The sequence below is a fragment of the Leopardus geoffroyi genome, chromosome A1 (assembly GCF_018350155.1).
Source record: "Leopardus geoffroyi isolate Oge1 chromosome A1, O.geoffroyi_Oge1_pat1.0, whole genome shotgun sequence".
In the NCBI taxonomy this organism is placed as follows: domain Eukaryota; kingdom Metazoa; phylum Chordata; class Mammalia; order Carnivora; family Felidae; genus Leopardus; species Leopardus geoffroyi.
Window position 1 is genome coordinate 239,195,445 of NC_059326.1, and position 27,841 is coordinate 239,223,285.

Genomic DNA, 27,841 nt, shown 5'->3' on the forward strand with positions numbered 1-27,841 from the left:
GCGCGCGGGGCGGGGCTGGCGGGCCCGGGGCGGCGGGGGCGCGGGCGCTCGCCGGACACCCGGTCGCGCGCGGCCGAGTCGCGGAGGCGCCCGCTGCAGTGGCCGCATCTCCGAGGTAAGCGTCCGCAGAGCTCGGTCCGGGGCGCTGGACGCAGGACCACCCACCCCGCCCGGGCCCGCCGCGCCTGCCACCTGCGCCCGCCGCGCCTCCTCCTGGCTGCGGCCCCCTGCGTCCGCGCGCCCCCATCCCGGGCCCTGGGCTGCCTGGCGGTCGGTGCTGCGCGCTGAGGCCCCCGGGGGCTGCGTCGGGGGCGTGGGTCCGGGGGCTCGAGGGGCGCGGGCGGGGGCGACCCCGCTGCAAGGGACAGGTGGTTGGTGCGTGGGCCCCGGATGAGGCGCTGGGCCTGTCTGGGCGGCAGCGCTTCACGCGACGAAGCCGCACCCCCCCCCCCCCTCCTGGCAGCCCCTTTCCCCGCCGCCGCCGCCGCCGCTGCCGCCTCCCCACGTCCCGCTACGCGGACGCCCAGGCCTGGGGTGGCAAGACCGAAGGGGATTAGGGCGTAGAGGGTGTGAAATGAAGTCAGTGCCCTGCAGCCCCAATTCCGGGAGACCCGGGGCCCCGCAGAGGGCCCAGAGTGAGCGTGGTCCCTTGGCAGAGACCGCGCCGCCCCCTCGGGGTCCCAGGCCCCTCTCCGGCCGCATTTGCGTCACCATTATCACGCCAGGTGACAGTGTCAGCCGCACAGTGTGCGACTCCAGCAGCCTCCCCGGAGGGTGTCACGTTCTCTTATCGCCTGTGAGCACAGAACCCGGCAGTCAGGATGAAGAGATCGGCTGCCAGCAGGTTTGCTCACACACCTCTGGGGAGCAGTGCCCCACCTGTGCAGCAGGACCAGAGAAACCCTTTATTCTGCGGTTTCAGTTACGCAAATGCAGCCTTGAAATGAGCTGGGGAGAAAATCCATTCCTGCCACTCTGCTCATGACTATTTCGACAGGCGTTTGGTGTCTCTGAAGATGAGACACCGTTTAGGGTAAGCTGACAGTGTGGCCATCTATCTGCGTATTCAGTGGTTAGTTTACCTGGCGTTTTTTGGATACCGGCAGGGTCTCGGCAGGGTCTCGGGGACGCTGGATAAAGGACCCAGCTCCCATGTCCCACTCTGCAGGCCTGTCCTGACTCCCCATGGCCAGCTTCTCAGGGAGGACCCAATGGAGGTGGGGGGGGGGGGGCGGGGGGAGCTCTGCACCATCCAGGGCAGCCCTGCACTCCTAGGAGGTGATTGGTAAAGGCCAGCCTGGATCCTGAGTGCCCTGGGACCACAGGGGCTTGGAGTGATGGGGAGAGAGCTTGGAACAGGCAGGAAATGGGGGTGGGGCAGCGAGACAGCGGCTTGACCGATGCCTTAATTAAGCTGGATTCTGTGACCCGGTCTCTGGTACCAGCCACTGTTCCCGTCACATGGTCCAAATCACAGGGCTCCTCGAGGGTTCTGGGGGGAGGGGTGCTGGTGAATTTGTCTGCAAATTGCCTGCGGTAGGAGGGTATGTGCATTCTCCTGGGGGAAGGGTCCGCCGCTTTCCTGATTTCCAGAGGGTTCCGTGAGTCAGAAAGGTACCATAACTTAAGTGCTACATTAGAAAATCCCTCTCCGTGAGTCCGGAAGGATGAAGTGATGGAGATCATGGGAAGCTCTCTTGGCTGTATTCTTATCTCCCTGGTGCTGTTTGGCTCCTCTTCCCGAATCCTTTGAAGTCTCAGTAAATCACTGGTAAAACCGTATACGAGGTTATAAATACTCACGGTAGGAAATGTGTAAATCACAGGAGAATTTAAGGAAAATTAAATCACTCATCACTGCCTGAGGATGCAGAGAAGGCTTTTAGCAGCCAGACGGTCCTCAGGGCCGCAGAGTGCTCCCGGCAGGAGAGACTGAGAATGAAAAGCTTCCTCTGGGAGAGGCTGCGCTGCCTGGAAGCCAGGCCTATTTATAGCTGGTGATGTTGCTGGTGAGGCAGGAGGGGCACGTCTGGGGATCTCGGGACCACGAGGCAAGGGCCCTGCTGCACCTCGAAGTGTCAGGTCCTCTGTGGGCTGGAGGGCGGTGGGGGCGGGGCGTGTGCCCCTGAGCCCTCAGACCCTGGACCCGGCAGACACTCCCCTGTGTGTCAGCAGCGGCCTTGCCTCAAGGGGGTGGGGGATGGAGCGCACCTGCCTCTGGGGCTCAGACGGGGTCTCCAGCCTTTCTGGGTGGGGACGGAGCCCTGGTGTCTGCCCTCGGCAGTGCAGTGCGTCTTCAGGGGGACCCTTTGCGGCCGCGGAGAGCGCGGGGTGCGGGGTTGGCCCTGCTGGGGCCTCGGGTGAGGGTGCGGCCCTGTGTGAGCCCCAGGAGCGGCCTGTGGGGGGGGGGCCGCCCCTCCCTCCTCCCCAGCTCTCATCTGATGTGGGGTGTCGGTCTGTTCCCAGGCTCCTTGTTCCCTGGAACTGTGCAATAGCACAGGACGGCCGTCAGCCGGGAGGTGTAATTTAGCGTCCAAACACAGGACCTTCTTTGGTGAAGAGTCCAAAGTCTTGCACGGAGAGTGAGGCAGTGACAGTTTTCTGCCTTCCCCGCCCTCGCCCCCAGCCCTCGCTTCTCTCAGCAGCGGGACCTGCCAGCCGGTCCTGGGAGGAGCACGTCCACACCGACTTTTTCTTGTTTTTAATTAGGTTTGTGGTGAGGAACGATGGGTTCTTACCTTTGCTGAAGCCTAGATGTTAAAACCCCCTGGAGCCTTTCCCACTCCTCCTGCTGCCTCTGTGGTGGGGCGCACCCATGTGTCCCCGGCGTGTGTCCCTGTGTGTCCCCACGTGTCCCTGCAGGTCTCCAGCAGGTCCCCAGGGTGCCCGTGTCTCTGGTTCTCTTGGCGTAAACGCAGTGCCCCCGCGTGGGCCCCGTGTGACCTCCTGCCCTGAGCCACGTTTCCCCAGACCTCTCCCTGTCACACCTGCGCACCTGCCAGGTGGCCTTTACCTGGGAAGCCCCACTGCAGTGGGGACAACACTCAGCGGCCGGCGCCCCCGGGTGACCTCGTGCAGTCCCCACGTGCCCCGCTGTCCCCCCTGCATGGGGCGGGGGGGGGGGGGGCGCGTGCGGTGCAGGTGGGGGTCTGGGCCCAGAACCGACGTTAAGTCAGGCTAAGTCAGGTGCTCCTCGCGTGTGCCTGCGGCCCTGCGTCACAAGCTGTCTGTAGAAAGCCCGCCCACACCCTCCTTCTCCATCCAGGTGTCGTGCTTCGTGCACTCCCTGACCCTCGACCCCGCTCCAGTCATTTGATGCCGTAGGACAGACTGTCCCCAAACCGGGGCTTTAAGACAGTGACCCTGTTTGCTTTTGCTCATGACTCTGCCAGCCAGCAGGGCTTGGCACGGACGGTGGTCCCCATCCCCGGACCTCGGCTAGGGGTCTGCTGGCCGGACAGGACCACCCGAGACTGCCCTGCTTAGTTGAGTCTGGGTTGAGTGACTGGCACGAGGCTCCCCTCTCTCTGTGTGGGGTGTCTCCAGAACGTTTGCCTGTCCCTCGAGGGAACAGGGGAGCCTGGTTCTTTGTCGTGTGGCTGTGTCCCACGGTCCAGCCAGCTGGGGAAGTGCCCCTGGCTTGAGGGGCGGGAGCCGGTGGGTGGGAGACGCTCAAGGGTGGCCCCTCTTCTCGGTGCTTCGGAGGACCAGTTGTGGCAGCCCCCGGGGCCCCTGGCCCTGTGCCCCTCGGCCTCTGACGGCCCCCGGCCTGCTCCCTCGGGACTCGCTGCACCCTTTCCGTGGCAGCGGGTCGCACGTCTGTGGGTGGACGGCCCCCCCTCGGCCGTGCCGCCTGCTGCGCCCTGGTTCTGATTCCTGCTGCTTGGTCAGCTGTCCCCCGCGTCCTCGGGGTCTGAGGCTCCGTTCTCCGGACACCCTGCAGGCCCTGCCCCACTGGGCCTTCCAGCCCGGCAGGGGCCCCTGCCTGCTTCTCTGGACTTGCTGCCTTTTTCTCATTGAGTTGAAGGGCCCTTTACGGGTTCTGGAGACAAGCCCATATTTGTATCTTCTCCTACCCCGTGGCTTCCCTTTTCTCTCCATCGGTGATATTTTTTGATGAACAGAAGTTCTTGATTTCAGCCTGCTGCCATCCTAGAATGGTTTCCTTTAAGGGCAGTGATTGTTGAGGCTTGTGCAGTGGATCTTTCTCTATCCCCAGGACGTCAGACACCCTCAGCCCTCACCTTCGTGAGGATTTTGCCTCTCCTCCTTCAGTCCTCGGAGCGCCTGAAGGGTGGTGTCGATGCCCCGTCTCCCCTGCATCTGCCATTTACTGAAAATATGCTCCTCCCTTTTTTCTGCAGGGCCACCTTGTTACACATGTGTGCGCATGTGCTTGGGCTCTGGCGTCCCTCCCGTTGGTGATTCTGTCCCATTGGTGCTGTCTTTGCTTCCAGACCTTTCTCTTGAGTCTCCATGCCCGTGGAGCAAATCTTGTCTTTCTTTTAAGGTCGCTGTGTATTCACAGCCCTTCTCCCACATATGTCAGCTCAGTGGGTCTAGACACTAGACGCAAAAGTTGTCGGGGTTTTTATCCAGATTAAGTGAAGCCTGTGGTCGAATTTAAGGACAGTTGACATCTTCCTGTACGTAGATTCCGACCCACGTTCGTAACGTCGTCATTTGGGCCTTTCGTTTCCTTCAGTGGCCGAGTTTTCTGTGTTGACCGTCTGTGCGTCCTCTGTGAGCGGTGTTCCGAGGAACTTGTATTTCTCCATATTTTAAGTGTTGCATTTCTAAATGCTTTTTACTGTGCATCTTCGCTGTTACGCAGAAATGAAATGGCCTTTTGTGTGTTGACCACGTATCCAGAAACACTACTAGACTCACTTACTGGTTCTAATAATCGTCCTGGGATCCCTTTGGGTTTGGTGTGTGCACAACCCTAGAAGCTGCAGATGATGAGTTTTTTTCCCTAACAATTTTTATATCTTCATTTCCTTTTCTTGTCTTTCTCTACTGACATGGGGAATATAGTACTTGCCCCACCTTAAAAACAAACGCTTTCGATATTTCAAGTGTGGCGGCTTTTTTCAGCTGTTTTGCAGGTGGCCCTTTTTCTCAGATTAGGGAGTTTTCCTCTTTTCTCGATTTACTAAGAATTTGCATGATGCATAGATGCTGACTTCTGTCAGATGCTCTCCCTGCATTTATGACGGTGGCATTAGTGTGACCCTCACATTTAGCCACATTCCCGGCCCGGCCCCAACTTGACTGCAAAGTGTTGATCCTTTTTATCTCTGACTGGATTCCGTTGGTTAATGTTTTGTTTAGGATTGTGAAGGACAGTTTTTGTATCCATGGGCAGCTCCTCAGGTCTGCCTGCAGTGTGGAGTGACTCTGGCGCCCACCGAGGCCAGGACCTGGCCGCCTCGCCCCTGCAGCAGGGCTGTGTAGGACCCGCCCCGCCCCCCCCCCCCCCCCCCCCCCCCCACTGGCCACTGCCCTAGCATGGGCTTTAAGCCTTTCCTAAAGCAACAGGCTGTGTGAGCCGCCTCTTCCTGTGCCCAGTGCCTGCAACTTGAGGCCAGAGCAGGGATCCCAGCAGGCAGGTGTCATATGGCTGTCCTGTACTGGGAGCCTGTCCTCCAGGGGCCTTTGGAACCCGGCCCCGCCTGATCCTCTGGGCCCTCTGGGCCACGGCCCCTGGCTTCTCTCCTCCACGCACTGTTATCTGTGGGGGACGCTCCTCCTCTGGTCTCTGGTCCCCTGAGTGCTCCGAGGTGGCTGTGACAAAGAGCCACAAAACAGTGACTTAACACACAGAAGTTTATCCTCTCTCAGTGCTGGGGCCAGAGGCTTGGGGCCGAGGGCCAGGGGATCTCGCTCCCTCCGGAGGGTCTTGGGGAGGGTCCTTCCTGCCTCTTCCAGCTCCCGGGGTTCCAGGGCCGTGGCTCTGTCATCACGTGGCCTCCCCCATGTCTGTGTGTCTGCTTCCAAGAGCACTTGTCATTGGGTTCAGGGCCGCCAGGCAGATCAGACCTCGCCTTGGTATCTTCAGCTTGATGACGCCTGCAAAGACCCTTTCTCCAAACAAGGTCACATTCACAGTTCTGGGGGTTAGGATGTGGCCGTTCGTTTCTCGGGGCCGCCGCTCAGCCCCCTCCACTTGCCCTCAGGCTGCCTGCAGGCGCTGACAGAGACCCCTGGCCGGGCACTTGTGGGGCCAGGCGCTGGGTGACCGAGCGGCTGGAAGTTTCCACCTGTGTCCTCATCCAACCCGTAGGGCGCCACCTGCCCGGGGACATCTGTCCGGGAGCCTCGAGTCTCCCTCCGGCTCAGCCCACCAAGACCAGAGTGTAAAGTGTGGGAAACGCGGCACCCGCACACTCAGGGCTTCAGTGTTTCCCGCGTCGTGGCTGGGACTTGTGGGCAGAGCATCTTAGGACAGGTCTTAGAGAACCCGCGGCCCAGACGGTGAGCCACGGGCTAGTGTGGGCCTGGGCAGCTGTCTCGGGGACCCCAGAGGGCCCAGGGGGGCTGAGCCCCCTTCTCTGTCCCTGCTGGTGCCCGGGGGCCACCCTCCCACGCCACTCTGCTCTCCTTGGTTCTGAGGCCCTCTTTCGGGATTGGGGGTGTGCCCCGTCCCTCCCGGCACCCCCAGGCCCCGTCCAGCCTGGCCCCCCTGTGCTGGCTGCCCCTAAGCCTGACCCACCAGCTGGGCAGCAGCTCCCCAGGTCAGAGGCTGGGGCTCCCAAGGCAGCCTTGCTGCGGGACAGTGCAGGACAGGTCCATGGCCCCGGGATGTTCGGGGACACAGACAAGACACGGGCCTGGTGCTCTGCTCGTGTTTTTCCATTGGAGAGAACTCAGTTTGGTCTTCTGACTGGGAACACACGATGGCCTGGCCTCAGGGCCTGGACAGCCTGGCCCCGGGGGACCTGTCGGGGCCAGTGGCCTCAGGCTACGGGATCTGGGACCTGAGCCGTATCCTGCTCACACAGCCCAGGTCACGCCAGCTTTCTCACTGGGGCTGTGTCCTGTGGAGGGTGGGATTCCTGGCTGCCCCAGTGTTTCTCGGGAATGCGCAGCTCAGAAAGCCTGCTTTGTCCGCCCGGGAGGCTCTCACCGCTTGGAGCGGCCCTCAGCGGGGACGAGTGGCCCCGGGAGGCTCTCACCGCCCGGAGCGGCCCTCAGCGGGGACGAGTGCCTTTGTTCCCCCAGGGGCAGCAGCCAGGGCGATGCGCCTCTAGACCCTGATGTCGGGGCCTGAGCCTCCAGGTGGGCTCTGGGCCCTGGTAGAAGGTGGAGAGCAGGGAGGCAAGCCGCGTGAAGCGTTCTGGAAAGGGCCAGCCCGGGGGCCTCGGTGCCTCTGCCCGCCGCATCCCACAGGGTCTGCCCGGAAGCCTCAGAGGGGCAAGGGGCGTGTCTCTTGTTGTCGTTCTCTTCTGTCTGCGCCTTTTGTTCGCCGTCTCCGCGTTGTCGCTGAGAGTCTGGTGGCATCCGGTACGGTGCCTCCCACGGCCTCCTCGTGGTTTCCTTGGCTCAGCCCCCATCCCCAGCTGCGCCCCTGGCCGCCCAAGAGGTCTGAGCAGGGTCCCGCTTTACGCTTGTGTGGCCAGGTCCCCCGAGGGTCCTGGCACAGAAATGGGGTCTCGGTCTGGACCCTGGGCCCCGGCGTCCCGCCGGTGGGCCCAGCGACCAGCCCCGGGGCTTCAGCACCTAGAGCTTTCGCTGGCCTGGGCCCAGGTGTCAAGATCCGGGAGACGTGGGAGTGAACAGCAGGGACACCGAGCAGGGGCGCAGGGAGAGCCAGAGTGGCTTCCAGAAGCTTCCCTGTGATGCGCCCGCCCCCAGGGGCCCTATCCCCCTACAGGGCCTGTGGTGTCCCTCAGGGGCCCAGAGCCCGGTTCTCAATTCCACTTGCAACACAGTGTGTCCCCTGCAGACTCCCCTGCACCCAGAGGGGCTGGCGCTGTGCCTTTAGCGGAAGAAGGTTAAGGCCAGAACCCCGAACGAGATCCTGCCTTTCGTGGGCGGGCACTTCTGGGAGCCAAGGGGCTTGGCGGGGCGAGCAGCCCCCACACAGGCCCGCAGGCCCGTGTCCCTGCCCCTGCACGCAAATAGGGAATTCTCCAGGGAGCGCTGTAGGTTCCAAGGCTTCAGGACACTCCAGCCCTGTTATTTGCAAAGAATATCCGCCTCTTCTGGGTTTGTGGCTGCAGGGTGTCCCCGAGGAGGACACCGGTTCCCCCTGTTTCGGGGGCCTGGACTCACACCGCACTCCAGCAGCACGGGGAGGCCAGCTCAGGACACCGGGGTGCCAGCTGGGCAGGACCTGGCTCCTTCAGGGACACCAACGTGGAGTTCCAGGAGTCAGGACAGAGCCCGGGAGTGTGCTGGGGGACTTGGGGTCACACTGGTGGGCTCTCCCCCCTCTCAGAGCGGGGGCCCAGGGGCAGGTGGGCGGGAGGAGGGGCTGCCGTTTCTCAGACAGGGTCTCTGGGAGGCTGCTCACCTCCAGGCCAGAGGTTCCCGGGGAGATGGGGCCAGAGGAGGGGCTCATGCGGCCCCCAGGAAGAGTGACAGAAGCCAGCAGCATGTGGAGGACTGGGGGACAGGGGTCTGGGTGAGCTCTGGCTCCCCTGCGGCCTGCCCAGATTCCCAGACACAGGCGTCCTGCCGGCCCCCACCTGACCCCGCTCTGCACGCCATCCCTGGTCTCTGATTCTAGTACAAGTGCAGCTCTTCCACGGAGCCTGCTCGCAGACACACCTGCTTCTGTCGCAGGAACACCACTAACAGGGAGTTCCTGGTCAGGAATTCTGTGTGCCGATGTCCGTGTGGCAGCTGACAGTGGTCTGTCGGGGTCTGTCCCGTGTCACCTTTTCTGTAAGTTTCGCTTTAGGCAGTCGAGGCTTAAGGAGGTTGCCAGGGAGAGTCCTTCTGAATTGGGGCCCGACTCATTTTGGAAATAGGGGCCTTGGCCTCGTGCCTCTTTGGGGCCTCGGTGGGTCCCGGGGGGTGGGGGCCGGGGCGACCACATGGCGTCTGAGAGACAGCCTTTCCCGGTGGCGGGACGATCCCTGTCTGGCACACACTGGGGCTCAGGCCCATCCAGGTCTGTATGGGGCCCGCTGGCAGGGGCTGCCCTCTGGCCGCCCCCCCTCCCCCACCCGCGGTCCCTAATTCCACCTTGGCAGGGCCTCTCGAGGCCCTTCTTTGAAAACGCAAATCCAGTAACACAGTCTCCCCACACCCAGTGTGGGTGTTTATCAGCTCCCTGCTCCTGACCCTTCTGGCCCAGGGGGATGGCTCACATGAGACCTGGGTGCTTCCTCCCCCTCCTCATTCCTCCCCACACCCCTGCGCTCGCTTCCTCCCCCTCCTCACTTCCTCCCCACCCCCCTGCGCTCGCTTCCTCCCCCTCCTCACTTCCTCCCCACCCCCCTGCGCTCACTTCCTCCCCACCCCCCTGCGCTCGCTTCCTCCCCCTCCTCACTTCCTCCCCCCGCCCTGCGCTCACTTCCTCCCCCTCCTCACTTCCTCCCCACCCCCCTGCGCTCACTTCCTTCCCCTCCTCACTTCCTCCCCATCCCCCTGCGCTCACTTCCTCCCCACCCCCCTGCGCTCGCTTCCTCCCCCTCCTCACTTCCTCCCCCCCCGCGCTCACTTCCTCCCCCTCCTCACTTCCTCCCCCCCCCCGCGCTCACTTCCTCCCCCTCCTCACTTCCTCCCCACCCCCCTGCGCTCACTTCCTCCCCCTCCTCACTTCCTCCCCATCCCCCTGTGCTCACTTCCTCCCCACCCCCCCTGCGCTCGCTTCCTCCCCCTCCTCACTTCCTCCCCACCCCCCTGCGCTCACTTCCTCCCCACCCCCCTGCGCTCGCTTCCTCCCCCTGCTCACTTCCTCCCCACCCCCCTGCGCTCGCTTCCTCCCCCTCCTCACTTCCTCCCCACCCCCCTGCACTCACTTCCTCCCCCTCCTCACTTCCTCCCCACCCCCCTGCACTCACTTCCTCCCCCTCCTCACTTCCTCCCCACCCCCCTGCACTCACTTCCTCCCCCTCCTCACTTCCTCCCCACCCCCCTGCACTCACTTCCTCCCCCTCCTCACTTCCTCCCCACCCCCCTGCGCTCACTTCCTCCCCAGCCCCCTGCGCTCACTTCCTCCCCCTCCTCACTTCCTCCCCACCCCCCTGCACTTACTTCCTCCCCACCCCCCTGTGCTCACTTCCTCCCCCTCCTCACTTCCTCCCCACCCCCCTGCGCTCACTTCCTCCCCACCCCCCTGCGCTCGCTTCCTCCCCCTGCTCACTTCCTCCCCACCCCCCTGCGCTCACTTCCTCCCCCTCCTCACTTCCTCCCCACCCCCCTGCGCTCGCTTCCTCCCCCTGCTCACTTCCTCCCCACCCCCCTGCACTCACTTCCTCCCCCTCCTCACTTCCTCCCCACCCCCCTGCGCTCACTTCCTCCCCACCCCCCTGCGCTCACTTCCTCCCCACCCCCCTGTGCTCACTTCCTCCCCCTCCTCACTTCCTCCGCACCCCCCTGCACTCACTTCCTCCCCCTCCTCACTTCCCCCCCTCCCCACCCTGATTCTTACACATCCCCAAACAGTCTGGGTTTTTTTTCAGGAAAGCAGGTGAGGGCAAGGAGAGAGACTCAAGGGTTTCACAGAGAGTGGGGGGTCGTGGGGGTGTAGGGAACTCTTGGGGCGGTCCTGAGCCGGGGGAAGTCCTCACATGGAGGGAGTGGGCAGGGCATTCGGACCGCCAGGTCTCTGGCCAGCCAGAGTGATCCCTGGGCGTCCCTGGTCGTACCTGCTCACACGTGAGGGGCCTCCACCCCCACTGTGTGCTGATCTGGGCCCTGCAAGGGAAGGGCTCTCCTCGGGTGACCAGGAGACCCGTGCCCGCAGGTCCGGGCTCCCGTCGTCGGCACAGACAGGCCTCTCTCGACAGCTCGGTGTTCCAGGAAGCCTCTGCTAGAGCTCTCAGGCTTTTACAAACTACTCGTGTCATTATCTCGTCATATAGCACATGGATTTATCAAAGGACAGGACAGGACACGCAGAACGCCTGTGACTCCTCCTCCCTCCGCCCTAAGAAGCTCCTTTTTCAGACAGAGAAACGGGGTCAGCGATGACACTGGAAGTAACTGGGTGGCACCCGGCCTCTGCTGTGGGTCCCTCTGAGGGCAGGCACTGCCAAGGCAGGCGCCGGGTTCCTGGCCCTGGCTGGGCCTGCGGGAGCCTAGAGGGTCTGCTCCCTGTGCATCCACGGGGGGCCGCCTGGAGGAGAGGGCATGGGTGGCCTCGAGAGCCGTCCGTCCAGACCTGCACCGGCTTTGCTGACCGGGTGGGCATGGGTGACCCCGGCCTCAGGTGCCCGGCCTGGCTTCCTCTGGGCCGGCCGGGGCCCCCAGCCCAGACTGGGCGGGGACGCTCGCTGAACTGAGGACTCGCCACATGCTTGCCGCTCAGGACTCTGCGTGTGCCCTGGGGGCACTCTGCTCTTGCCGAGCCCCCTGGGGCCCGGACGGCCACCCGCTGCTCCCCTGGGAAGCAACTTCTGGGGGCTCGGTCACACACCTCGGTGGGGCTTGGACACCTCAGGCTCCTGTCTGGGCCACTGGCCGTGACACAGGGAGGGGGCCCCACAGGGACCCACCGGCCTTGGGGATCAGGTGCCCCGCGAAGGCAGAGACCCGTGGATAGGGCAAGGCAGCCTCCGCTGGGCTCCCGATGAGGGGCCCCACGTGTGGTCCCCACCCTGGGGCCACGTCTGCCACACTCCCACTCCCGCCACGTGCCTGCGCTAGGTCCGCAGCCCACGGTTCCGGGTCTCCCTCCCCGTCACTGGCAGGTCCCTTGGGAGGATATCATTCCGGAGAGTCAAGCAGATGTGGTCCAGGAAGGAGACAATGACACAGTGGCCGGTAGGGGAGTGACAGGAGGGGCGCCGAGCCCACAGGAGGCCGGATTGGGCGCTTCCCCGTGGACTTTGTTTGGGGACAGCCCTCATCCAACCACCGGGCGCCTGGCGGGGGCCAGCGCTGGGAGGGGCAGAGTGCCTGGCAGTAGCTTGATGCCCGAGGGACCTGCCCCATCCTGGGTGCCCACTGTGACACGGGCGGCCAGCCTCCTGCCCTATGCATAGCTCTGTAGAAGCGTGGTGACCCCTTTCTCCCCATCCTCTTCCAGCAACATGGCTGACAGCAAGGCCAAGGCCGCCAAGGCCGCCAACAAGACACCCCCCAAGTCCCCAGGGGACTCCGCAAAGGACAGAGCGGCCAAGAGGCTGTCACTGGAGACAGAAGGTGCCGGCGAAGGGGCGGCCGCTGCGGCCCCAGAGCTCAGCGCCCTGGAGGAGGCTTTCCGGCGCTTTGCCGTGCACGGGGACACCAGGGCCACCGGGCGGGAGATGCATGGCAAGAACTGGTCGAAGCTGTGTAAGGATTGCCAGGTCATCGATGGGAAGAATGTGACCGTCACTGACGTGGACATCGTCTTCAGCAAAATCAAGTAAGTGCCCCCCAGGCCTCGCACTCAGGACTCCCGGTGGGCGTTGTGTTCGGCTGGCAGTGGGGGGGTGGGATGTGCCAGTGCCCCTGACCCGTCCCTTCTCCGGATAAGATGCCCAGGAATTGGCCGGGGCTGGCGGGGGTCCCTGGAGCTGGCGGCAGAGCTGAGAAGCCTGCCCCTCGGGCGTGACAGGCGCCTCGCACCCTCGAGCCTGGGGAGGTGTTCGCACCCGAACTCTGATGCGGCGTCATCGCCGCGGACTCGGTGGCTGTGAGCAGTGAGCCCGTGTGCTTCCCGCACGCGTGCGCGTGTCCTTCCTCCTGGATGCTGGAGAGAGCGTCAGGCGTGGTTCCGTGCCTTCTCCGTCCCTCTGGGCGCTTCTGCGGCCCGACGACACCCTCCCCCGCCTCCCGCCCTCCAAACCTGAGGACCCACCCGAGAAATGTCACAGCGCGCCCAAGGCTGCCTGGCGTCTAGCGATCTCGCTGTAGGTCACACTTGTGGGAAAATGGCTTCTTTCTGACACGTGCCCATCTCAGTTACTGTGATGCCTTAGCTGCACGTCCCCGTGACCTGGGCACGTTTCCTGGGACGGCCCTGTGCCCTCCCTGTACATTCAGCCGTGGATGGTTTCCTCCCTGTGTGTCCCCAGCGGCTGTGACTCCGTGTCACCAGACATGGTGTGTCTATCCAGGGAGGTCTGCCTGCTTTCCTGGGCAAACACTGGTGCCTGTCCTCACAGTGACCACCGACCAAGGGGACAGCCTTCTCCTCCAGAGCTGGGAGGCTGCAGGAGGGTAGAGTTGCCCCACGAGAAAACCAACCCTCAGGACCCAGACCACTCACCAGGGGGAGGGGACTTGGTGCCAGAGGAGGAACCAGTCAGAATTCAGGGTCCGGGCAGAGGCCCCAAGGAGACCACAGCTGAGGGAAAGGGATTCTAGTGAGCACTCCACTCCCAAGGCCCAGGGTCAGAGGGGAAGGGACAGGGCTGGGGTGCAGGGGGGATGAGGAGGTAAAGGTGGGGTGCAGGGGGAGGAGGAGGAGGGGAAGGTGGGGTGCAGGGGGAGGAGGAGGAGGGAAAGGTGGGGTGCAGGGGGAGGAGGAGAAGGTGAAGGCGGGGGGAAGAGGAGGAGGGGAAGGCGGGGTGCAGGGGGAGGAGGAGGAGGGGAAGGCGGGGCGCAGGGGGAGGAGGAGAAGGTGAAAGGGGGTGCAGGGGGAGGAGAAGGAGTAGGCAGGGCGCAGGGGGAGGAGGAGGAGGGGAAGGCGGGGTGCAGGGGGAGGAGGAGGAGGGAAAGGTGGGGTGCAGGGGGAGGAGGAGAAGGTGAAGGCGGGGGGAAGAGGAGGAGGGGAAGGCGGGGTGCAGGGGGAGGAGGAGGAGGGGAAGGCGGGGCGCAGGGGGAGGAGGAGAAGGTGAAAGGGGGTGCAGGGGGAGGAGAAGGAGTAGGCAGGGCGCAGGGGGAGGAGGAGGAGGGGAAGGCGGGGTGCAGGGGGAGGAGGAGGAGGGAAAGGTGGGGTGCAGGGGGAGGAGGAGAAGGTGAAGGCGGGGGGAAGAGGAGGAGGGGAAGGCGGGGCGCAGGGGGAGGAGGAGAAGGTGAAAGGGGGTGCAGGGGGAGGAGAAGGAGTAGGCAGGGCGCAGGGGGAGGAGGAGGAGGGGAAGGCGGGGCGCAGGGGGAGGAGGAGAAGGTGAAAGGGGGTGCAGGGGGAGGAGAAGGAGTAGGCAGGGCGCAGGGGGAGGAGGAGGAGGGGAAGGCGGGGTGCAGGGGGAGGAGGAGGAGGGGAAGGCGGGGTGCAGGGGGAGGAGGAGAAGATGAAAGGGGGTGCAGGGGGAGGAGAAGGAGTAGGCAGGGTGCAGGGGGAGGAGGAGGAGGGGAAGGCGGGGCGCAGGGGGAGGAGGAGAAGGTGAAAGGGGGTGCAGGGGGAGGAGAAGGAGTAGGCAGGGCGCAGGGGGAGGAGGAGGAGGGGAAGGCGGGGTGCAGGGGGAGGAGGAGGAGGGGAAGGCGGGGCGCAGGGCAGGAGGTGCTCTGTGGTTGGTTTGGGGTCCCAGGTAGACATTCCATCACCAGGGCCAGGTGACGCCCTGGGAGCCCCGACAGTGTGGGCCAGAACCCCCAGGGGCCCGGTGTCCCCGCCCCTCCGCCCGCTGACCTGCGCAGTGTCTGTGGGGCAGGGCCCCGGGCGGAGGGCAGGTGCGCACTCCAGACCTCCTGGGTCCCTCATCGGCTCCCTGGTCTGTAGAGCCCTGGTGCCTGAGGGCCCTGGTCCCCGAACCTGGACCGCCCTCCAGCAGACGGACCGCTCCTCTGACTGGGTGTCCACACGGCGTCGTCTGGGCCCAAACGTCCATTCTGTCGCCTGTGCCCCCCCCCCACCCCCCGGGCCCCGCACCTCCCACCTGTGGAGGCTGAGGAGATAGCCCAGTGGAGGGGCCGGTGTGGACAAATGAGCCCCCCACCTCTGCCCCCGCTCACCTCTGGTCCTCTGATCTGCGCCCCCTTCTGCCCCCACCCTGTCTGCCCACCCCCTCTGTGCCTGGCTGGGCGCTGTGGTGCCACCCTCCTCCACGCGTCTTGGACTTCAGTGTCCGTGTGGGGTTCGGCTGCGTGGGACCTCCCCTCTGGGGTGTGCTGGGTCTTCTGGTCACTTTGTCACACTGACCTCGGCCTGAGCCTCGGGGCTGACCCCTGCCCATCGCCGCCCTGCTCGCAGACCCGCCGGACCCTGACTTGTGCCGTCCCACCTCCTCACAGAGGCCCAGCCCACCTGAACCCCCACGCACCTGGGGCGCGGGTTCCCGACCTCTCTTGCTGTGTCCTCGGGGCATCTTCTAGTCCCTCCTCGGCTACAAGCTGCCCCCTGGAGATGAAAAGCTGTGCGCTCCTCAGCTGGGTCTGCCTGATCCCCAGGGTCACCCCCACAGAGCAGGGGCCAGACTCGGGGAGCCTCTGGGAAGTGTGGCCTCAGGGTCAAGGACATTCCCAAGAGGGGCAGGGGCGGGCCACCTCGGCCCAGAAGGTGCTGAAGTGTTCCTACTTGGCGTCCACCGGGGAGGGGGCCGGGGAGGGGCCGCATCTTGGTTCTTTCCCCCGTGTCTCCGGGTTGGGGGCTTCAGGACCTTTGGGGACCAGGGAGCCACACGGAGCCTGCCTCTACCCACTGCCCAGGATGGCAGTCTGGCAGCTGGCAGGGACCAGCCCTCTGTGTCCCCACCTGGGGGTCTGCACATTTGCCGTCCCTGTGGCCCCCGGGGTTGTGACCAAGGGGACTGATACCTGACTTTGGAGATGCTATCATCACCAGGGACCAGGTTCCAGCCCGAGGTGCTGTGTCCTCTGCCGAGGGGGGGGGGGTGGGGGGGCGGGGGGGTGTTGGCCTGCTCTCCTTGCTAAGAAACACGAGCCAGATCTGTGGTGTGGTTCCCGTGGACGGTGGCCACGGCCAGCCGGTCTCGGGCATGTGGTGCCGCTGTTGGCTGACCCCCAGGGCCAGACAGGAGCCCGCGGCTGCCTCCGAAGGTGCCTCTAGCACTCGTTCAGCGGTTCAGCGGTGCAGCCGTGCTCCGGCACCCCAAGCGGGAGGGACAGGGGGGCAGCCGTGTTCACCGTGTGCTCACACTGCTGGGGTGGGGGCAGCAGGAGCCTCAGGGGGCCCACGCGTCCTGAGCTGGGGGGCAGGAACCCCGATGAGGCCCAGCATGGCCCCCATTTCTCCCCTGGGCGTGTCTTCAGGCCTTCAGCACTGACCTTGGGAAACCACACGCATCCAGGAGACATGGGCAGGCCCGGGAGCAGAGGAACCTCAGAGCCGTGTCCCTCGGGGAGGGTTTCAACAGGGCGGGGAAGGCACAGCCGGTAACACGCCAGGGGTCCCACACCCTCGGCGCCGGCCCAGACGTCGAACTGTCGGGACGGGTGATGGCAGCCCTTCCTTCCGTCACCTTTCATTCCTGTCACAGAAAGTTGCCTCCACGCTACTGCGCACAGGCATTTGCACACGTATGCACACACGCACTCACAGCCCACACTCGTGTGCACAGAAGCACATACACGCACACGGCTCCCAGGACACATGTGTGCACGTACGCAGGCATGTGTGCTCACAGGTAGAACTCAGGCTCTCCACACCCCCGGGGGTGGGGAGGTGGCTCACTCCGAGGATGGGTGCCCTCCTGCGTGCAGGAGGCGTGGGCAGCCCGCCACCCAGGGAGTGGGACGCGGGCCCTGGTGTGAGCACCCACAAGGGAACCCCCTCTGGTTGCAGTCCCCGTCCCAGGAGGCAGGGCGTCAGCCGCTCAGAAGCTTGGGGCCAAGTCTCGGCCCCCGGCCCCTGGGCACAGAGGGCTCCACATTGCAGAGCCCAGGGCTCCTTGGGACCCCTGGTGTCTCTGCCCCGGCTCGCATCGGCGGGGGGGGGGGGGGGGGGGGGGGAGTCGTCTGATGGGTGGGCAGTGGGGGCCCCAGCCCAGCAAGGGGTTGTGGTCACAACGCAGTCACACGGGCCTGTGGTGGCCACTGGGGCCCCTACAAGGGGGCAGGTGTGGGCAGGGCCCGTGCCCGGGTAGGCTTGCTGGTCACCCTGGGAGGGTGTGGCAGGGGCATCGTGCCTTGTCCCCGGAAGGGGAGGTGGATGGTGTCCCGGGCGGGGTCGTGGGGTCCCAAGGGAAGGCTGCAGGGTTAGAGGACGCTGGGAGGTCCCGAGGAGACCGTTTGGATCTGCTTTTATTTGGCCTTGTGACGAGGGTGGTCCTGGGCGGGACGTGCACATCCTGATCGATGGGGTCTGGGGTCACACTTGTTCCAAGTGGCAGCCGTGGCAGAAGCGTCCTCGCCTCGTGGGAGCCACGGATGCGGAGCCACAGCCGCTGACTGGTGGAGGAGATCGCGCTCTGTTTGCAGGCGGTTGCCATGGCTCTGCGGGCGGTGGCGCCAGCCCGGGTATCTGCAGGCTTTGTTTAGGTCCTGTTGCCACGGCAGCGCTTGTTTGTTTTGATGTTACTATGTGTTAAATTTTAAACAAATTTCTCGCAGCTCCACTCCAGGTCTCGATTGAACGCTATTGTTACCAAGACAAAGCCTTCTGGCACCCTCTCCTCCCCGAGGGGCAGACCTCGGTGGGTCTGAAATACTAATTAATCCAGACTCTGTGTGCCCAGCACGAATAGCACCCTGACAGCCCCGCGTGGGGAGCCCGGACGACAGCGTCCCCTCAGTTCTGCCCGTGTGCTCGCGTGGGGTGCAGGTGGAGGGCCCGGCCTGAGGGGGGCAGAGGGCGGCCTCCTGGCCCATGCGCGCGCCTATTTTGGGGTTGCTGTGTGTTCAGAGTGAGGGGCCGTGTTTCCTGCAACGTGATGCTGGCGTCTGGGTCTCAGGGTAGGAAGAAGCACCTTGGCGGGGCTCCCTGGGGCCTGTCGGCCACTGACCGGCTCCATTCTTGCCACACACCCCGTGGCCCCAGCCGGGACACGGCCACGGCCCGGACGTGGTGGGACTTGTCCGAGGCAGGAAGCGGGAATAACAGAGCGGAGCCTTCCCCACAGAACACAGTCCAGATGCCGCCCGCCGCCGGTCCACCACGATTGTGGGGCGGGGGCGTCCACGGGAGGTCCGGGTGAGGTTGGCAGGGCCCATCCCAGAGACACCAGGGACGGGGGCTCCCCTGTGCCGGGTCTGCCCAGGGCCCACACTGTCCAGGCGGGGGGCAAGCGAGCGTGGGCATTCGGGGTCAGCGGCGGGGTCAGGATGGCCACGTGGCTGAGGCCTTCTCTGCGGGGGCCCTCTCCTGGCCCGAGGCCATGCAGGGCCTCCGCGGTGGGCAGCCTGGTGCGTCTGGAATCGGGGAGTTGCTGGCCCTTGGCCCCTCGCTGGGTTGATGTGGATGCTGGGTCTCGGCACACCTTTTGTCCTTTTAAGCTGACCTTCCCCAAATGCTCAGAAATGGTTTCAGTGACCTCAGTGGGTCTGTTTCATAGCCCATCCCCTGCCATAGCCACGATGGCAATTAGGGGTGCAGGTTGTGGGCGGGGGGTGGTGGCTGGAGCCCCCAGGGACCCTGCCCCTGCCCCCTCACAGGGCAAGCCCAGCCCCAGGCTCCTGCATGAAGCAAGCACGCTAGGGTGGCTTTTACCTACTTGGCGGGGAAGAGTCGGGGCCACAACTGCCCCTTCAGGCAGATCGGGGCCTCCCCGCGGCCCCTACAGACCCACAGCATCATGGTTGTGCCCGGGCCCTGATAGGCGGGTTGGTCAGCAGCACTGGGGAGCCCTGGGCAGGAGCAGGGCGGCCGCTGTCTACCAGGAAGGTCTGGCTGCAACTGGTCCTCCTTTTTTTTGTTGTTTATTTTTTTTAAGAGAGAGCGAGAGCAAGCGAACGCAGGGGAGGGGCAGAGAGAGAGGACAGAGGGTCGGTAGCAGGCTCTGAGCTGTCAGCACAGAGCCCGAAACCCGGGCTCGGACTCGTGTACCGTTGAGACCATGACCTGAGCTGAAGTCAGACACTTGACCGACAGAGCCCCCCAGGCGCCCCACCGGCAGTCCTCCTTGGGCACAGCGTGCAGTTGGAGCCACTGGTCTGGCCTGGGAGCTGCCCCAGGTCAGGCATGACGTGAGGGCACCGCTACGTCACAGCCACAATGACAGCTCCCCCAGGAGCCCCCCACTCCTGCCAGCCCAAAGGAATTCCCCACAGGCCCCTCCTTCTCACTGAGCCTCATCAGAGCCTTAAGTGGCCCCTCGACACCCCACTGCCTGCCTGCGCTGTCACCCTGGCCAGCCAGGCTGCCCTCTGGACAGGTCTCCCAGGGCCCTGGCTTTGCTGCGGGGGGGGGGGGGGGGGGTGGTGCATGGGGGGCCAGTAGCTTCCTCCCACCCGAGCAGCAAGTTCTCCATAATGACCCAGCATGCTGCCTCCCACCTCTTGGAGAGGTGTCCCTGGGAGTGCCATTGGTCCTGAATCATGGAGGTGCTGGCACGTTTTGGCCCGAAGCCCGGGAGCCTTCCTGCTGTTGGCCCTGGAGGGACATACGCCTGTCTCTGGAGGGCTGCCCTGGCCCCCGCCAGCCCCAGTGTCCCCGGGTGACCTTTGGCACTGGCAGAGTTCAGCCCCCTGCCCACCCTGAGTTGGGTCTGGAGACCTGGGGGACACAGGGCTTGGGAAGCAAAGTGAAACCCCAGCTCATGGGGCCTTGTGTGTGATCAGTGACCCCATTCCTGCTGGGCGGGCCTGCAGGCAGGGCACCGGCCAGCCCGGCCTGGAGCCGGGAGAGGGGGTTTCAGGGTGGGGACACCCTCCAGTTCTGTGGACTCTGGAGAACAGGCTCACTCTGTGTCCAGAGAGCAGTGTAATGTGATCAGTGTCTCTGGGGAAGAGACGGGCATTGTCATTCTAGAACTTGCTGCGCATGGCTCTCTGCAGCAGGGTGCCGGGTCCCCTGGGGAGAACTCCCTGCTGGGCAGTCACGGTGGGGACACTTGGGGACACCCGGCCCGGCCAGGTGGAGCGGGAGAGTCGGCCTTAGGCCCGTGTCCACCAGCTCTGAATGTGGCCCTCTGATGGGAGCCCCCGTCAGCCTTCCCCCCCACCCCCAGCTCAAGTGACTCACACTGGTGGCGCCTGGTGCCGCGGTGCCCAGAGGGGGCTGCGTGCTCCGGCGGCCAGTCCCGGGGCTGGCCGTCAGGCCTGGCATCCACATGCCACCCGGGCAGGGCGTGAATAGGAGACAGGAGTGCCTTTGACGGCCCAGGACAAACAAACAGGGCCTTGGCCCGGCAGCAGGGCAGGGATCACCGTGCGGGGCGGCTGCTGTGAGAACCTCGCCGCCCAGGAAGGTTTCCCCAGAGGCTGGCGGGGCGGGGGGGGTCGAGACCAACTGCTGCGGGGGGCAGAGCCCACTGCCCACCACTGGGTCTGAGGAATCCCTGCACCCACCAGGCCACCAGCCCCTGCTGTGCGGTCGTGGTCGGGACCAGCACCCGAGGACAGAAGGGGCGTTTGTGTTGAGTGCAGGCCCCGTGGGGGCTCGGGCTTCCCAGCCCCGCTCCCCGACTGCGGGCTGTGTCCCTTGTCTTCCGATGGGCACGTCAAGTGCCTCTGAGTCCCTGCGTGTGGTGTCCAGCTGTTCACTGCCGAAGGACACCTGACTACGTGGTTCCCGTGGGACTGCGGTGCGTCTGTCCTGCGTCGAGCCCAGACGTGGGGGCTCGGAGCCGTAACTGCCCAACCGCCTCCCCGGGTGGACGCCACGTCGGAGTGCCCGGCTGACCACATCCTCCCGGTGCGGCCATTTCCCCGGCTTCAGCCACGCTGGCCGTCCGGCCCGGCAGGACTCGCCATGTGGGGTGGCGCTTTGTGTGCTCTGCCTGGACAGAGTCCGGTTCGGGTATTTGCCCCGTTTTCTTTTTTTTTTTTTTTTTCAACGTTTTATTTATTTTTGGGACAGAGAGAGACAGAGTATGAACGGGGGAGGGGCAGAGAGAGAGGGAGACACAGAATCGGAAACAGGCTCCAGGCTCCGAGCCATCAGCCCAGAGCCCGACGCGGGGCTCGAACTCACGGACCGCGAGATCGTGACCTGGCTGAAGTCGGACGCTTAACCGACTGCGCCACCCAGGCGCCCCTTGCCCCGTTTTCTATGTGGGATCCTCCCTGTTAAGTTTGAAAAACTTTCTCTTTCAGGTGTCTGTTTGCACGTGTTTTCTCCCCATCTGTGGCTCGTTTCGTAGTCCTCGGAACAGCATCTTTTCAAGGGCGTGGGGTTTTAAATTTCGGTGCATTCCAATTCCTTCTTTTATGGACTTTTTTGGTGTTGTTTCTAAGAAATCTTTGCTTCACCCAAGGTCACAAAGTTTTTCTCTTAGGCATTCTTCTAGAAGTTTATAGTTCTAGGCTTTGTGCTGAACTTAGGACGATGGCCCGTTTTGAGTGAGTCTCTATAGGCCCTTCGAGGCACAGGACAGGGCTGGGTCCCCGCTGTACCAGCACCAGCTGTTTAGAGATGGCCCTTTCTCTGCTGAGCTGCCTTTCTTTGCTCTTCCGTGGAAACCCTCGTGTGGGTCTGTCCCTGTGCCCTCGTGGTTATTGTGGCTGTTCTGGGCCGTCTGCTCGTGGACATCTGCAGGGCCGTCCCACTCAGGCCTCTGCACCCACAGGGTGTCCCTGCGTGGCAAGGAGCCGCCCCCACAGGACCTCTTGTTCTAAAACCCTGACAACTCACTCCGTGGATTAGCAGGAGAGATCCAAAGTGGTAAAAATGGTTTTTAGTAAAAATTATAAAACGTGCACAGTTTAGAATCTTCCTGAAATTTTGTGAGTGGCCTGCGGCAGGGAACGAATAGGGCTGCATCTGCCCCTAGCCCCCTTGTGCCCCTTAGGCAGGCAGCTTTCAGGTGGAGGCAGTGGGGGTCCTGGGAGGAGGGATGGGCCCTGAGACCACCTTGCTGGGCGTATTGGCGAGGCGGCCGCCCGACCCCGTCCCCATGTGATGACAGGGACGTCGGGCCATGGTGGCCCCAGGCAGGATTCGACCTCTGTGTGGTTCAGATGGGATGAGCGTCTTGACCTGACTTTTTCCCTCCTGCTCTGAGTGGACGCCACACACGCCCCATTTTAGACCCAGACAACAGCTTTGTTTTAATGTCCGGTTGTTCATAAAGGATGTGGTTCCTTTAAGCTTTTTTCCAAGACAATTTATATTTGCTGCCGTTGCCCATGGTGACCGACTGTTGGGCATAAACAGTGCACACCAGGGTGGGGGAGGGGCATATTCTGTATTTTAACGTTAGACTTGATTTCTGCTGTGGGAGAGAGGTGGGGGTTCCCCAAGGCCACTGGGCCCCCACCGGGTTCCTGGGTAGGGATCCCCTGATGCCACTGGTCCCTGGGTGGGGGCAGGGGTCCCCCGTTGTCACCAGGTCCCTGGGAGGTAGTCTCCTGATGTCATCGGGTCCCTGGGCAGGGCCAGGGTTTCCCCAATGTCACCTGGTCCCCGGGCAGGGGTCTCCTGATGCCACCAGGTCCCTGGGAAGGGGTCCCCTGACATCACCTGGTTCCCGGATGTCAGCAGGTTCTGGGGGCACTACTTGGTGGGGCTGTGAGTTACGGAGGGGAGCGGCCCTGGCCCGGGCCCTGAGCGCTCTCCTCCCTCAGAGGGAAATCCTGCCGGACCATCACATTCGAGCAGTTCAAGGAGGCGCTTGAAGAGCTCTCCAAGAAGAGATTCAAAGACAAGAGCAGCGAGGAGGCCGTCCGCGAGGTGCACAGGCTCATCGAGGGCAAGGCCCCCATCATCTCAGGGGTGACGGTGAGCATGGCTAGCAGGGACTCCCTGGGGTGGGACAGCGGACGTGTTACTCCCTGGGGGTGTGCTGACCCAGCTGCCGACGGCCTCACGCGCTCACTTGGCCCCTTGCGCTCACACGGGCGCGCCCCATTCTCTCCCTCTACAGAAGGCCATCTCGTCGCCCACTGTATCCCGGCTCACGGACACGACCAAGTTCACGGGCTCCCACAAGGAACGCTTCGACCCATCAGGCAAGGGCAAGGGCAAGGCGGGCCGTGTGGACCTGGTGGATGAGTCGGGCTACGTACCGGGCTATAAGCACGCGGGCACCTATGACCAGAAGGTGCAGGGTGGCAAGTAGCCAGCCCAGGAGCAGCCCTTCCCGCGGGGGCCCGCGCCACCTCACACTTCATTACATTCCCTTGCTCCCTGGGGCAGAACTCAAGACTGGGGCCCCGGGGGGCCGCGGGGGTGGCAGTCAGGCCTCCCCCTGCCTGGGGCCTGGCATGCTTCTCTCTGACCCCCAAGTGGGGCCCCGAAATCACTGACCGTTTCTAACACACCTGCCTCGTCCAGTGCTGGCCGACAACAAATGGCCTTTTTCAGAGCGTCTCCTGGGACCAGACCACACTAGCTACCTGACTTACAGGCGGAAAGGCCATTTTAAAGGGGCCGGTGAGCCACAAGGGGTGAGTGGGACAGACCCTGTCAGAAGGTGGCCACCCCTCTCTGGAACCTCGAGGGCAGCACAAGCTAACGCACTAACCAGCAGCACCAAGAAGACAGAAGTGAGCTGCTAACAGGACATCATGAAGGTGTGGGGAGGTGGGACAGGTGCTTGCATGTGCACAAACACTCACACATACCCACGTGTGTGTGCCTGCAATACGCACATGCTCGCACACACACACACACACACACACGCACACACGTCGTGGAGCCGGAGGAAGGTGAGCCAGTGGAAGGGGCTCCTCAGTGGACCAGAGGAACACGGTCTGAAGTTGTCAAAATGGAAGCCAAGGACAAGACCGTTCACTTTATTGTGTTTTCCTAAGAAGAAACTGGAAACGTATTTGTTCCCAGAATGGGTCAGCGAAGACAGAATACCGTTTCTGCCCCTTTCTCTCCTGCCGTTTGTGTCTCTAGGCCAGGAGACCCTGCTGGCCGAGGCTTCCCGTGCAGTCGCTTTGCTGGCATGATGCTGTCTTCTGTCCGGGGCCCCACTCTGCACTGAGGGCCTCCGGGCTGTGGGTCCCCGTGGCTGCTCCCTGTTTGCTGTTCAGGTTCGTGGTTCAGTCTCTGCATGAGTCTTCCCTAACCTCTCCCAACCCCTGCAAATGCAGAAAACCACACGACAGAGGCAGGCCCACAAAGGGCCCCGAGGCCAGCAGCATTTGTTGGCATTTGGTTTCTCCGTGAGGCTGGACAGGGGAGCCGAGCATTGGGACTCTTGTCACAGTGGCTTCATGGGGACATGTCCCCTTGCAGAAGTGCCACCAAGCCTGGCGAGTGACTGGTGGGGCCGTGTGGTCCTGGCACTGGTCCTGGGAAAAGCCCACGGGAGCCTCAGGGAAATGCTTCTTGGAGCCCGTCCACCCTGGCCACTGTTCTGTGTCCGTGGCAGCTGGCTGGTTGGGGGGCACTCCCTGGCGCACAGCACAGGCGGTTGAAATAGACCGGCACCGGGGTGGCACACGCACCCGCCTCCCTGTGCCCAAAGGGCATGCTGGTCGTCGCTAGAGCTAGGGATGGTCCCTTGTCTGTGCGGTGGGGCTGGGGGCTCGAGCTCCCATCCAGCATGGCCCCTCTGAAGGGATGTGGTCCTCCCCCTCGCCCCCACGGTGGGGCCTCGCCAGCAGCTTCCTCCCGAGGTTCTGAGACTTCCCAGTGCGTAAAATCAGAGATGGTTGCAGGCCTTGAGTCACCTGTGCTCACTGCAGTCTCTAGTTTCTGCCTTGGCGATCCTGAGCTGCCCGGCCAGGCCTCTCCACCCCATGGTGGGGGAAGGTGGAGAAACCGAGGACTGCGTGCTGGAGGAGAGACAAGCAAGCAGGACACAGGACCCCCGGCTGGACCGCGGTGAGGATCTGGAGGCAAGGGGAGGACGTGGGAAATGTCGGAAGGCGACTCTGAACACGACAAATGTTTCTCAACGACGAGCAGGTCATAAACAAGCCCTCCTCCCAGATCCTCTTGGGCACCATGTTGGGGAGCACGGTCTGAGGCGGTGGGGCTCCGCCTCCTGCCATTAAACACCTGGGTCCCCACTAGCACAGCCATGACACAGCGTGGACACTGGAGTCCAGCAGGACCTTGGCTCCCACAGTGTGCATGCCCCAGTGAGCAGAGGGACGAGGGTCCCCGTGCCACAGCCTGTACCGGGAATGCGTAGCCCCCCTTCCACCGGCCCTTCTCAGCCCCCCTCACCCCCAGGAGGCCACCTTCTGTGCCAGAGCGGAGTCTCCAGGCAAAACAGCCTCCCCAGGACCACCCTGGGAGACTGGGGTCTAAGCAAGAGAAACCACACATCTGCCTGCCCACGGGGACCCCTGCTGTCACGCCCTCCCCACAGCAGCCCTCTTCTTAGTGGAAGGCACCAGTGCCGCAGGCTGGTGGAGCTGAGCTGCTCACTTGTGACCAGCGTTTCCCAGTGCGCTCCTGACTGTTCTCACAGCACCTTCCCGTGGGGTTTGGGAATGGGACCCCTTGGCGGTCCACCCCGTCCCACAGCAGGGAGGTCCGGTTGGCCACACAGGGGCTGCAGTCTCCCCTGCCTCCCCCGCCCAACCCCAAAGCCTCTTCGGACGGCGCCCGTCCCCAAAGCCTGGACGTTCCCTCAGTCAGGAAGGAGGGGGAGGTAGCAAAGACTCCATCACGAGACTTCAGCGCTCTCCATTCCATCAGCTTAAAATCATCTGCTAAACGTGTCGCCGCATGCGTGTGGCCCCCGCACACGCTCGCACACGCATGCTCCTCCATCGGGGTCTGAACACGGAGAACACACAGGCAGGGTGTGTGTCTTTGCTGCATGTTATATGCAATGCCACTTAGCTTCTACTAACCGCGGTTACCCAGAAATCCAGCGTCTATGTGTGAGCGAGAGACCGCACAGCACGAGGAGACAGGACGCGTTCTGCCAGGGAGGGCAGGGCTGGCAGCATCTGAGTGTCAGGAGAACTGGAGGAGGGTGCTTAACACTGATCACACCAGAACACTTATTTATTTCTATTTAACGGGATAGGATAGGCAACCAGGCGGCGGTAACAGTCAGCTTTACCAAAATGAAGTTCAAATCATGGAAGTTTAGGACGTTATCGCAGAAGATACATATTTATACTGGAGTATTTTCACACCTCTAGTGTCCCCAGTCCTACGTTTGCGGCAGATGAAAATCACAGCCGATGCGAGAAGCCGGGGAACGGTGCGCGCAGGCGGCTCGAGGGCACCACTTCCTGTTGGTGTGGCTCTGCGTCCGCGTCCCCGTGCTCGGCGCTCAGGACAGGCCGCGGGCGTCCCCCTGGCTGCTCGGTGGACAGGGCCTGCGGCAGCGGGCTCATGCCCCCACCCCAGACTGCCTCTGTGAATAGTTTCCTGGCGCCCAGCTGTGCCCGTGTGCTCAGTCGGGCAGGACGTGTGGCTGCTTTTGCACTACGTCGCGTGGTGGTGGTAGGAGGGGACACCTAAAATTTTCACCATCTGGCCCTTTACGGGAAAAGCGTGTGCTGGCCCTGCCCTGGGGACCCAGCCCAGCTCTCTCCATACACAAGCTGGCTGCTCCCCCATCCCGCAGCCCACGCCACATGGGACGCCCCGTCGTCACCTGTTCCGTGCAGGCCAGGTTGACAATTCAGCTGTACTGTGAAGTTACCAATAGGCTAGAATGTCCTTAAAACACTGACCCCGAACAGCTCCCCTCCACTGATTGACTACTGAACACTGTGGAACCTGGTGGTTCAGGGTATGGCCTCTGTCCCTGGGCATGTGGAGGGCATGGCCCCAGGTGGGCTGGGCAGTGGCCACCCTGAGCTTCGAGAGGTTTTTTTCTCTCCCTCTAGACTCTTGAAAACCCAAACCAAGCCAAACACAAAGGAAACCCGCACAACTTAAAAGAAACTTGAAAGGGATCGTATACTACTAGTTTGTACTAAGTTTTTTTCCGGAAAGGGAAATAAATTTATATATATATGCAATATATTTTTACACTGTTTTGTTACCATTAGGGAGTCCTGAGTGTATCACTTTATCAGTGTGATGGTGAAGAGTAGAGTCGACGTCTTGGGTGTTCTGACTCAGAAAGGCACGTCTGCTGGCGTCTCAAAGCCGCACTCAACCAGGGATATGTATGGGATCGGGGTGGCCCTCCTCTCCCTCCCAGAGCGTGAGGCACGGTGTCCCCGCTCAGAGCTGACCTGCAAGGCCTGACCTGCAAACCTATAGCGAAACGGCTCGTGTCTGTCTGCATACTGCTCCTCCTGTGTTCGCTGTTAACATTGTGTGTCAAATTGGTAAAGTGATAAATAAAGGTGTTGAAATGTGGATCTGTTGTCCTCAAGTGCACCACCTACACCAGCAGTCACACACAGGCGCTGACCTCTAACACGGACGGGCTGTGGGAGGGACGGGAGCCACAGCTCACAGGGTCTCACGTCACCTCCCCGCAGGGAGGAGACTTCTGCTTCCTCATTTAGACGGGGTGACTCCTGGCCTGACCCCAGGCCACCTGCCTCGTAGTCCCAGGCTCGTTCCAATCTCGCCCTGGTGGAGCCCCGGGTGGGGGCCCAGACACAGCAGTGATGTCCTCGAGTAAGTACCAACATGAAATCCTCTGTGAGATAGTTTTCAAAACTGAGGATAAAGGCATTCGTTCTAAGACACAACAGGGAAAACTGCACCAGCAGACATTAAAAGTAAGTCTAACTGCAGCAAGAACATGACCACAGACACAATGTCTGCAGGGAAGTGGCTCAAAAAATAGGCAGTAAGTAACCATACAAAAACCCTGTAAAGAAGTGCTTTCTGTGGGAAAAAAAATTTCCCTAAAAT

At 63.0% G+C, this 27,841-nt stretch overlaps 1 protein-coding gene across 2 annotated transcripts; it reads left to right on the top strand.

The window, feature by feature from the left end:
* Positions 1-27,334, top strand: LOC123579403 (tubulin polymerization promoting protein). 2 transcript variants are annotated; one of them, XM_045443391.1, is made up of 4 exons: positions 1-115; positions 12,206-12,526; positions 22,666-22,819; positions 22,965-27,334. In XM_045443391.1, the coding sequence occupies exons 2-4, from the start codon at positions 12,210-12,212 to the stop codon at positions 23,157-23,159; spliced, it is 666 nt and encodes a 221-aa protein (XP_045299347.1). In that variant the 5' UTR covers positions 1-115; positions 12,206-12,209; the 3' UTR covers positions 23,160-27,334. The 2 variants fall into 2 exon arrangements, with proteins under 2 accessions (XP_045299347.1, XP_045299337.1); XM_045443381.1 differs by lacking the exon at positions 1-115 and adding an exon at positions 796-1,033.
* Positions 27,335-27,841: the final 507 nt, after the last annotated feature.